This window comes from Panicum virgatum, chromosome 9K, assembly GCF_016808335.1.
Source record: "Panicum virgatum strain AP13 chromosome 9K, P.virgatum_v5, whole genome shotgun sequence".
NCBI lineage: Eukaryota > Viridiplantae > Streptophyta > Magnoliopsida > Poales > Poaceae > Panicum > Panicum virgatum.
This window is the reverse complement of record NC_053144.1, coordinates 25,191,993-25,204,274: the sequence shown is the minus strand read 5'-3', so window position 1 is coordinate 25,204,274 and position 12,282 is coordinate 25,191,993. Positions and strand designations below refer to the sequence as shown.

At 43.6% G+C, this 12,282-nt stretch overlaps 1 protein-coding gene and 1 pseudogene across 1 annotated transcript; both read right to left on the bottom strand.

Annotated features, from left to right (window-relative positions):
* Positions 1–1,247: 1,247 nt before the first annotated feature.
* On the bottom strand, positions 1,248–2,249 carry LOC120647870 (annotated as a pseudogene).
* A 5,587-nt stretch (positions 2,250–7,836) lies between these two features.
* Positions 7,837–11,395, bottom strand: LOC120650952 (zinc finger MYM-type protein 1-like). Its single transcript, XM_039928261.1, has 3 exons — positions 10,948–11,395; positions 9,894–10,083; positions 7,837–9,806 (listed from the first exon to the last, which is right to left on the bottom strand). Exons 2-3 carry the CDS (start codon positions 9,946–9,948, stop codon positions 8,818–8,820), a joined length of 1,044 nt encoding a protein of 347 aa, XP_039784195.1. The 5' UTR covers positions 9,949–10,083; positions 10,948–11,395; the 3' UTR covers positions 7,837–8,817.
* Between the last annotated feature and the right edge of the window lie 887 nt (positions 11,396–12,282).

Genomic DNA, 12,282 nt, shown 5'->3' with positions numbered 1-12,282 from the left:
TCCTCTCAAAAGAGCCGATGAGATCGGCTTCCAGCAGAGCTTTGATCTCATCATACTTCTTCTTGTGTTCAGGAGGAAGCTCTTCACATGTGACGGGCTTGGGAGCGGGTTCTTGATCTTGAGCTCCAGTCATCATTGCGGTGGATGTTGTTGCCGAGCATCCCACTGGGCGTGCCAGAATGTGTTGTCGACCGAAACCCACCGGCGAGCAACGACGGGCAACACGAAGAGCCGGGAGGTTGCTAGGGCGCTAGAGGCACTGCTCCCTCGTCGACGGCCCGCAATTTCCGTCACGCGCCCGGAGGATGTATGAAAACCGGGCGTGCCACCTGACCTATACCCGATCAGGAGGGTGCAGACGTGCTCCGAACAGTTTCCTGCATACAAAGACAAGTGTAAACGTAAGTCCGAGCCGTGGTCGGCTCCCCGGGACGACTCTTGCATCGGCTTTGAAGAGCCGATCGAGTCCCGGTGTCAGATGGGATCTGATTGTGTCCAGATATGATAAATAGAGCAGATCACTATAAAACTGCTTCAGTTAAATCTAATTGATCTAATCCACGATAGTAACAGCTTCACTGCTAGATCGGAACATCCTACACGTGACTAGGCCTAGCGAACATAACAGACAACTAAACCACAACCCAAAACAGAGGCCTAAGAACTAGGAAGAGCCGATTCCCGGAACAATCCCTATCAAGGCTAAGATAAAGCATCTATTACGCCATCGGATCATCCAATCCGTTTGCAAGGCCTAACCTAGCAGATATTATGCCAACTCTTAAGATAAGAGCAAACCATAACAGATCAGATCTACTAAACATGAAAGAAGCAGGGTATTGCCCCTGTGCGACTAATTCTATGCGATAAGAACTAGCAAGAGATTGAAACGTGACTGCACAGAGACAACATGATATTCGCAGATGATAAGCAACGAAGCACAACGGATATACTAAAAGCCATGCTACGAACATCATGATAACTAGTACTACTTGCCATCAAAAACGCTTCAGTACGAGTAATACCAAGGTAAAAGCAAGAACAATACTGCCCTGATCGCAAGAGGCGATCAGGGCAGCATGGCACTTACTTGGATGGAACCCTAGAATTAGGGGTGGCGATGCGCCGAGAGTTGTTGTTTGCGAGTCGTGATGACGCTCTCTTTACGAATAACAAAGGGTATATATTTATAGTCCGGAGACTTGGGAAACAATCTAAACTAATCTTGTCCCGATTGGACTCTATCTCTATCGCCCCTGGCCGGCGAGCCCGGCGAGCGCCTGCCGGTTTGCTCCCCAGTTCCGGGACATCTGGATCCACCCCGTGCTGTCGCCCTTGATCCACGCGGCGCCCACGGAGCCGCTGCCGCCGAGGTTCTGGATGTTGATGAGCAGGAAGTAGTTGCACCCGGCGATGCTGAATCGCACGCCGCCGCTGCGTGAGCACCTGACCTGCTGGCAGCGGCGGATCCAAAGGGGGGCTGGGGGCTCCAGCCCCCCTAAGAGCCCCTAATTACATATAAATCACTGTAGTAGAAGCCTCAAATTACCATTAAATCTTCACACAAATCAACATATCCATTGTTTCAGCCCCCCTTGTCTCTCATCCTGCATCCGCCACTGCCTGCTGGTACACCACGGGGATGATGCCAGCCTGGTAGACGCCGATGTGCTCCCACGCCAGCTGCGACATGTCGAAGTGGGGGCGCCCCGGGCCGCACCACCCGCGTTGGGCAGCGCGTAGTTGGCCGGGCACAGGTTGGTGGCCGAGACCGTGATCGACGTGCCGGGCTTGCAGTACTCACCGCCCGGGCGCGAGCCGTCGCACGAGATGGTGTAGCACTGCCCGCACGACGCGCCGTCGTTGAAGAGCGTCTGGCTCAGCGCCGCGTTGAGCACGCCGTACCCGGAGTCGTAGAGGTTGCCGTACCCGCACGCGCCACCTGCGTGTGGTACCATCGTGGAATCCGTTATTAGTACGCGGACGCAGCTAGCAAAATGTGAGATGGTTGATCAACTGATGAAGTGCAAGGTCCCCAAGCTTACCCATGGTGCTGGAACCGTCGGCTCGGCCGTAGAACGTGGCGGTGCCCGGAGACCCCTGGGCGGCGGCGAGCGCGCCGCAAGGACGAGCGTGGACAAGGTCAGGGACTTGGCCATATCCACCGGAGATCGATGGAAGGGAAGGTGTGGTGGTGATGAGGGCGAGGTGGCAGGGGCAATGTATGTACGTAATGGAAGGCTAACAGCTTTTGAGATTTTGGAGTGAGATGCATGAAGATAGGGGCGGCTGATAGGCCTATATTGTGTTGAGGAGGAGTGGGGAGGTGTCGAGGCTAATAATAACCAAGAAAGGAACTGACGAGAATTCCGTACTCGCGTTAGGTTCGGGATTGGGAGAACGATGATGGTCGTGCCTTGCGTCAGAACCTAGTCAGTCAGACCTCAAGAAATCCGTGTTCCACTGCCATCGAAGCAAGCACATGGGTTCAGTTGCATAATCCACCACCGGACTGGCAGCCAGGCTAAGGGGGTGTTTAGATTGAGGGACTTCAAAAAAGTCATAGGGACTTTTTAGTATTTAGAAGTATTAAATAAATATTAATTATAAAACTAACTGCAGAACCCTGGGGCTAAACTGCGAGACGAATCTAATGATGTATCTTAATCTATGATTAGCGAATGGTTACTGTAGCATCACTGTAGCCAATCATCGATTAATTAGGCTCATTAGATTCGTCTCGCGAAAAAGCACTCAGCTGTCAAAAAACATTTATAAACAGATTTTATTTAATAATATAAAATAGTAAGATTCCTTTTGATGTGATAGGGACTTTTGGAAAAAGTCCTGGAGCCAAACAGGCCCTAAGCTCCAGGGCCTGACTTTTGGAGATGGAATTAATCATGAATGCTGGGATTAATTATATAAGTTCCTAATCTAATTACCTTATACATTATTAGCTTATTAATCCGTTGAGAAGAGAAGATCATTATCAATGCGCATTGCAACGAATGATCGGCTAATTAACCTGAATGATCTGCTCTTCCCATACTATGTGACACACAGGAAATGTGTAATGCATACTTGTTGCAACTACCTTATTAACGCATCATCAGTACACGCCTTTGACTTGCAGGAGCTGATTGACTGCTAGGTCTTTTCCCCTCGCCTCTAGCCCGTTAGAATTATTATTTAATCTATCACGTAACCACCTACTTCAGGTTACGGGTTCATGGAGATCATGACCTAGCAATGGATGCTCCACTATGACTAACAATCATTTCTGGTAGGTTTAATTAATTAACTGCTTAAGTTATAGAGTAGTTCCTACTCGATCGTATAATCCACCATTTACTGAGAATGTCAGCTAAGCTAGTTTAGATTGCGTGGAGATGATGATGAGTTAGTTAGGGACGTTGCTAGCTTGATCATTGTGGATGTATAAAATAGAAGAAAAGAATAAGAGTTGGTGAATCAATAGTTAATTATTGCAATCTGCAGGTCAATGCTTTGATGATCATGTGCTTTGTGATCATTTGATTCATCAATTATTGCATTCCATGACGAAAGGCAATGCAATATTGAGTTTTCGCTTCAGAAAATGGATTGTACCTAAGCATATACATATATAGCCAAAGAGCGGTTTTTTATAACTAAGTACGTGTAGGTTGTTAGGGGTGCCAATGGGTGACTCTTAGAGGCATCTCTAACCCTCTTTAGTTTAAAATTTTGTACTACTTTTTCAAATTATATTAAAAAGGGTTGGAGGTGCCCCTAAGGGTCACCCATTGACATCTCTATAGGTTGTTATTTGGAAATTTAGATAAATGCTGAACAAGTTTCATCTGGTTCATCAGTTACCAAAGTTATACTAAACAATAAGACCAAGCCGGCTGGGATGGCGGGAGATGATGTTAGCTCCCTTTCTCTATTCCTCTCGCTTCTCTCCATGCGCGTGGGCTACCAGCCGGCTGGGATGGCGCCAACCAGCCAGCCGAACAGGGTGATTTTGTTTTTCACCTAGTAGCTCAAGAGAAACCAATCAAGGGAACTGCCGGTTACAAAATGATTGTGCATTTCACACCTTAATGAAATGGACAGAGATAAGAATCAGCATAGAGGTCGTCTTTCCTTCTCATGGGAGATATGTTTAGTGCAAAAAGTGTGGAACTCTAGTGTTAAAAAGTAAGCGTGGTATTTTTGACATCTATTATTTTGGCCAGCATTTTTCTTACTATAACTAAATAAAATTTGCAATCCATCTGCATTTTTTTTAGATAATTATAAGCAGGTTATCGTTATTGAAGTGATAGTTTCTATATGAATTTGGCTAGTACTGACAAATTTTCTCCGGTTAGCTAGGAGTAGAATTTGAACTGAAGTGTACTAGCTGCCTAATTGGATGACTTGTACTTTACAATCCACCGCGCTCCTTGATTTCAGCTATAATAAGTTAGTTAGGCATTGCATGATCGTTTTCTACGAACCAAACGAGAAGAATCGGGTTGGTGAATCAATAAATACAATGTGCAAGTCTATGCTAGTAGCGAATGACAAACCACATTACATACCACAAAGACAATCTAGAGGCCGTACATCACTGCCTGCAGTTACGTACGTAAGGGATGATGTTTTATCACATTGTCAATTGAGTTTTTTTTTGCTGACGAGCCATGTGCTTAATATGATACAAAGTTAGAGTGTTAGACTAACTCGATCGTGTAAGGATCGTGGCCCAAGAAGGGGATTGAATTGTGACTTTTTCAAATTTCTATCTAATCCTTAACCTAGACTAGTATTGCCCAATCTATAAATTTGAAACCTAGTCACTAGAGCATGCGAGTACAAGGTCCTTAGGTAGGTAAACACACTATCATGATCATGTTGCTTAAAAGATATCACACTAGTAAGATCAAAACCTAAGCAAAAGATCACACTACCATGCAAGTTGTCCTAGTCAAACTACAAGCAATCAAAGACAAGAGTAACAACAAAAGGATTTAATTGCTTGAAATAAAAGTAAGAGACATGAGACAACCGGATTTTTTCCCGTGGTATCGAGGAGTTGACGCTCCCCCCTAATCCACGTTGGAGCACCCACACAAGGGTATAGCTCCCTTGATTCACCAAGGAGCAAGTGATCACTAAGAATGCTTTTTCTCTATCTCCGGAACGGCGAGCTTCACACCGTGTACAATCTTCTTGTCTTGGGGCTCCCACAAACACCAAGAGCTCACCAAGAACCTCCCGATCACCAAGACCGGCTAGGTGCCGTCAAACACCAAGAGTAACAAGCTCCTAAGGCTTCACTTGACCTACACTCAGTTGGCCCTAGCTCAAACACACTTGCTACACTTGCAAAGGATGGATTCTTCAAGGTTGAAGCACAAACAAAGTGCTAGATCTTCTCTTGTTTGCTCAAAGCACTTTCTCTTCTTCTCAAGGGTGGCCTCAAGTATTCAGGGTGTCAAAGGCAACTGAAATGAGCCATGGGGTGCCCTTATATAGTGTGGAAAGAGTTACATAGCCGTTGGAAGTCCACTGCAAAAAAACCGTGAGCACCGGAAGAACCGATGGGTGTCAGATTTGAGGCGTCGGTTCAACCGGTCTCTCTGTGTCCAAATTGTAGCCGTTGAGGTTCTGACACAGTATCCAGGCTTGCGTCATTGCACCGGTACATGCTCCGTAGGGGCATCGGTTCAACCGGTGCTGAAGAGGTTCACTGACCAACACAAACAAGCTCTCTGGAACATAGGATGTCTAATGCACGGGTGCTTTGATTCTGAAGCGTCGGTTCAACCGGTGCTGAAGAGAAGTTGAAGTCCACCAAAACATGCTCTCTGGAACATGGTACATCCAATGCACCGGTGCTTATCTTTTGACCGTCGGTTCAACCGGTGCTATAGAGTTTTTGACTTTATTCCTGCCTGCATCCAGAGAAGATAGACCGACAGGGCATCGGTCCTTCTGCCAAGCATCGGATGCTCCGAAGCTAGAGCACCGGTTCAACCGGTGCTGCTGTTTTTCTTTGTTTTCAGCTGAATTGACTTGGATTCGAGTGTAACTTCGATTGTTTCTTCTTCCAAGCGTTGTGTTGACTTCTATTGACCATCTTGGGCTGTTTTTGAGCGAGTGTGCATGATTTCTAAGGCCAACTTAATTTTGATCAAGCTACTAACTCATGAACCCCTCTTAATAGTACGGTCAAGAACTAAAAACTATAAACCCTATCTAAATCAAGTGTCCTTCATCTCCTTGTGACACTTGAGACTAGAAAGGTCCTTAATCTTTGAAAATGAGTCCTTGGCACACATGGTTGTTTCGAATTGAGGGGTCTCTTTTCACATTCCATATAAGACTTAACTAATCATTAATATTTCCTTCAAAACATACGTTAGTCGCATATGGTTGTCATTAATCACTGAAATTTACCATTAGCATCTATCGGCCTAGATGCACTTCAGATCGTAAGATCATGTGCTTTTAATTTTCGTTCCACTATTAGCCCAAATGAAAATAGAAGGATATTGAATCTCTGACACACTACATTTTAAAGAAGAGGGTTCACACAGGAAAACGAAAATGTGAGCATTGTGTTACTGTGTGTAGGGAATTCAAAGGATATAAGCACCTTATTAATCATGTCAGATTTGTACCTTGGAGAGTTTTGAGCTTGAACTTATTTTTTTTAGAAACTGTTGAGTTGAGTATCTCTCGTGGTGTAGAAGTTTTAACGTAATAAATTGAAGAAAAAATGAATGCAAAATCACCTGACGCTGCACCATAATGTACCCACACATTTATTTAAATTACACACCATTTTCATTATGATTTTCACAAAATAAACTAATAATTATTGGTAAATAGTTAACTACTAACCATTGCAAAAAAGTTATTCCGCAAATCCCTGTATGCTCCTCCATAACCATCTCTACCTTTATAATAAAAAAATAAAGCAAGGGCCAGCAAAATAGGCAATACAACATAAATAATGTATAATATTGTAAAATTGTTTTACTCTAACTATAATATCCCAATTATTTAGATATTTTTTAATTTCAAGTCGAGAGAGATTAGGGAGTTGACCAAAATTTGACTTTCTTAATCGTTGATCAGATAGACGATCGGGCACTACAGTTGCGTAGAGCTCGTCTTGTCAAGACGAATTCGTTTGACTACTAGCTTGTTTGGTTTGGATGTCGTATGAATTTTAACGGACCGTTGAAGCTGGACCGTCGGATGGCATTAGGTTTTTGTTGTCTTTCCTGTATTGGACTTGATCCTTTTGCTCTACGCCAGATTTCTTTTCCTGCCGCCCCCATCTCCTAGTCCGGCAACAGCTCCTCCAATTCGACCGCTATCTTCTGCATCGCGTGGCGGCCCCTTAGCGCGCTCCTCACCATAGCGCTGCTCTATCAAGTTTCCCCGTCCCCTGGGCAGCAGATCGTCGTTATCGCCATTGCAGGTTCAGCTGCCGGCAGATGTAAGGTCTATTGTTCAGAATCCTCTACCGTGTTTCCAGTGGTGGAGGACGCCGAAAATTTTAGGTGTGGCGGTGGATTACTAGATTATGTTCAAATATTATACGGAAATAAAGATTCACAACAAAAATATGGTTTAGAAGTACCTCAAATGAAGAAAAACACGTAAAGTACGCATCAAATCAACAATTGGACCAAAGAAGCTATCAAACAAAGAGAAAACATAAATTAGTAACGAAATATTAGAGTTAAAATATTAAATGTAATACAAGATACACAATTAGAGTATAGAGTTATACCGGTATATTTATTATTAGTTGCGTCTAGGAGACTTTGGCAATTGCATATTTCTATCTTTTTTCTTCTGAAAAGCCTTCTTGATAGATTCAAGATCAATTCCTTTAAATATCTCCCGCTCAATATACACCACCATCAAGTCATTAAGCCAACCATCGGACATCTTGTTCCGCAACTCAATTTTAATAATCTTCATGGCTGAAAATGCTCTTTCAACTGATGCAGTTGCTACTGGTAGCAGCAATGCCAGCTCAATTAGGCGATAAACCAAGGGAAATATTTCATGCCTCTTAAGTTCAACCATTTTCATTGCTAGGCTTGCAAGGTCATAACAAGCTCTGAATGCCTCAACTCTTCTAACATGAATAATGAAGGTTTGTAACTGGTCTCTTATTCTTTTCCGGTCATCAAAAGAAAAATCATCCAAATATATATCCGTGAGGCGAGCAAGTTTATTCACATCAAAGTTAGAGAATGAATCTCTAGGATCAAGGCAAGCAAAGCAAGTAAGTAATTCCGATGATACCTCACTGAATCGATGATCAAACTCTGTTGTGATAGCATCTATGGTAGCAAAGAAGGTATCAACACGAAAGTAATGATCTTGAGTGATGTTGTTTCTCCCTCCTTTCCTTGATCTACCAAATCTTGGTACACTATCTTCCATATTTGGTATTGGGATATCATTTTCTTGGCAAAATGTTTTGACTTCTTCAAGTAGTGGCTCATAACCTTCGCTTCTCAAATTGTTCAAACGTGTTTTCACGTCAATAACCAAAGACATGGCCTCAACAATATTTTGATCCTTCTTCTGCAACAGATGAGATAGCTCATTTGTTATGCGAAGGATCTGTAACATCATCTTCATGATAAACACAAAGCTGAAAGACTCCATAGTAGGCACCAACCCCCTGCCCTTGATGGATTACGTTCCTCATCATGCACCACTTGCAGAACTTCTATTATTGAGTCCCACATTGTTTCAATACGAAGCCATTTGCTCTTTGACTGATATATCACGAGATATAAAAGTGGATGTTTACCTGACTATGATGGCCATTTGCTCTTTGACTGATATATCACGAGATTCGTCAACAAGAATAGAGAATAAACAACCACTCATCTCTTCTTTTATGACTTTGGTAACCGCTTGAGCACAACACTCGGCAAGTTCTTTCTGAATTGTTCCAGAAGTCATTTTAGCATTTTTAGGACAAGCAAATTCAAATGCCTGCCTCACTTCCTCATTTCTTAGTTTGTACCAATCAAGAAATTCTAGAAAGTTGCCTTTGTTCAATGAAGTTTCTGATTCATCATGTCCACGGAACGGTTCACCTTGCAAGGCAATATAACTTACAATAGCCAAAGATGTATCTACACGGGTTTCATACTTCTTTTCTGCCTCTTTGGTATGAACTACAATTTTCTCCTTTACGCTTGCCCTTTGATTATCAAAATCATCAAATGCCGCTCTTGATCTATTATGAGCACTATTAGGGCCACCAACATGTTTAGGGAGTGCTAAGTAGGCATTCTTCCATTGCCTAAAGCCTTCTTTTTTAAAGGCCTCATAACCAAATTTGTCATCATCTACACCAACTCTTCTAAAAAGATAACAACAAAAGCAATAAGCCTTACCATTCACCAAGCTATATTCCAGCCAATTATATTTCTCAAACCATTCTTTTCGAAAGCGCCTTTTATCTTCTCCTCTAGGAAAAACATGACTACTAGGTTGAGTTGGACCTCGTTCCATGAAAGCCCTCCTAATTTCATCTCTAATATTAGGACTAAATTGTTCAATTGGAATCCGAAGCCCCGGATCAGAAATGATATAATCCGGATTGAACTCAGTTATTGTACCTTGATCATTTTCATTGCTACCTGGCTGTTGGCCTATGGTATTGGTGTCCTCCAAATGAGTTTCCACCACCTCTTCCTCCTCTATTATGGCATTACCAACTTCACTTCCATGAGTGCTTGGGTTTGTGCTACTGGATCCGAATGGACTAAAATAGCTCTTTAGATTTGAAATAAATAGTCAAATTCACATTAAAGTAAATTAGCTTAAGTTCCCAATCATATACAACACCCAAAAAATACTACTTCTCTCACCTCTTTCTTGTGCCTTTCTTTTCCCTTTTCTGCTAGAGCTTGGTTGTTGCTCCATGGAGCTTGAGCCGGCGGCTGCCTTCCCTGTATTTGAGATTCCTTCGGAGAACGAGCTTGAAAAATGTGGTTGGCAGCTCGTAGTGCTGGGCCTTAGCTTTGTCCGTCTCAATCGCAATGGGCATCTCTTGGAGAGCTGCATTATTTCACAAAGGAATATTTAATAGTACAATCTAGAGTGCTGGACAAAGTACTCGCATCATTTAACTACAGAAAAAACTGTCCATTCCTTCCCATTCAAATGCTGATCATGATACACCATGGATGTAAATAATCGACTATGTAATCTGATTTAACTTTCAATCACTTTCTAAAAATAATGCATATTCATTAATGTGTTTGGGGACATGGAGAAACAAAATGAACAGGTAGTACCAGGTAAGAAACAGTAGGAGCAAGATTAAGTGACAATAAGTTGGATACATATCTTGAGAGGCTAAAATTGGAGCTGCAGGCAATGGAAGGGAGGGGAATAATGAGTATATGCATTTTTTTTCCTATGCAAATGAGAATATATTCTTATGGATTTGATGTGTACAATAAAATTGAGTTGCAATTTAAATTCTAGTATAGGAATTTGAACAGAAACCACGGTCTATAGCCCCCATTGCACAGAAATTCTATCCAACTATTTATTATTTTCCTTTGATTAACATTTCGATCTGGAAGCTAAGCGGTAACGGTTGATAAAGGGAAGGCACGATTTACAATCTAGGATCCTTCATAGACACATAGAATTTTAAAAGTGATATAGCAATACTAAAACAGGAGATAGCACAATCAAATATAAATTGACAAAAATCAGATGCATATCTTCAATTCAGGAGACAAATAGGTATCAGTGATGTTAGCATGCACGAGCTTCCAATTTGCTCTCCTGAAAGTACCAGCGATACAAAAATGATATGGCTTATGCATTTCATCGAACATGAAGCAGGCAGGAGAGACCTACGTGAAAAAGATGGGAAGACAATGCTCTACAATCTACACCGTGCCTTACCTCTGTTGTACACTTGTGCCTTGCGGAAGGACGCAGGGAGAAGAAGCGCGACTCATGCCTATGAAAGCTCGGGCTCGCTCGGAGGAGATCAGCACCTGTGTCGCCCGTCTGAAGGGAGCACTGGCGTTGACGAGGGTGACCCTGCCGCGGATGGCGGCGCGCGTGCCGGCGTCCACGCGGCGAGCCCGTCCAGGCAGGTGTTCTCGTCGGTGTGCGCTGTGGCCGTAGGCCCGCTCCGCCGCGGACGCCAGCCTGCAGCAGGGAGCCGGGGAGGCAGCGAGGTGCCCAGGCGCGTCGGGGACTCGGGGACCGGGGCCGGAGGGGCGGAGGGCGAGGGCGCCGCTGCAGGGAGCCGGGATCTGGGTGAGGGCGTCTGCCGCGCGGCGCCTCGGTGCGCAGCCAGTGGGGACGACTCGGACCGTCGGACGAACTGAATTGCGGCTGCTAGGGTTGTTTCTTCATGGGCCGATGCAGTGTATATCCACTATGGGCCGGGCCGAGGTATGGCGAGCGCCACATCTCGCCACACTGGGCCCTCCGCCACTGCGTGTTTCCGTGCCTCCCTTGCCCTATCTGCTGTTCGTGATATGCAAATGTTGGCTCCATACAGCTGCTGGTTGGACGATAGGGAGCAGGATAGGGAAAAGGCAAAGGGCAGGAGAAGGTTAGATTTCATCTATTCTATTTTTTAGTCCTTTGCAAATTGGGGAGTTCTACGCAAGATACTAATCTCCAAATTAGTATACAGATGCAAGGGGTTTTGGTCTGGGGTTATTCAACAGGACGATCGAGTTTAGTTATGTCGTATGAATTAGGCTGATTTATTCGATGAATTTCTGGAATTAATTGGTGGGGAATTTGATCCTCCTCTAACAACAAAAGTTGTAAGTTTCGTCGATATCTTTCCAATGGCGCTGGTTTCATTCAATTTCGATTAGCGGTTTAGGAGATATCATCAAAACTGTGTTGCTGTTCCCTTTAGAAAAGTTGTGCGCAGAAACTGTTTATTTATTTTCGACTTATTTTTAGGACGAATTTCCCCTGGGCGCTGTAACGAAAGTTGTAGGAATTTTTCTGTAGATATTCAATATGTATTTATTTACTGCATTTGGTTAAGCGAATCAAAAGTTATGGGCTAAACAACGAGTACCTCAGAGATTTGGTTGAATTTTCAGAACTTGTGAGAGTTAACGTTTTAGGCTTTTAGTTCCAGATTTCTTCGAGTATATAGGCTTTTGGTCGATATGAACTAGTTCCTGAGAGTGGTTTATTCCACAGGTTCGATAAATTCTAGCGGTGAGCGTGTGGCACCGGGTTCTCAGCAAGGTTAAGGCA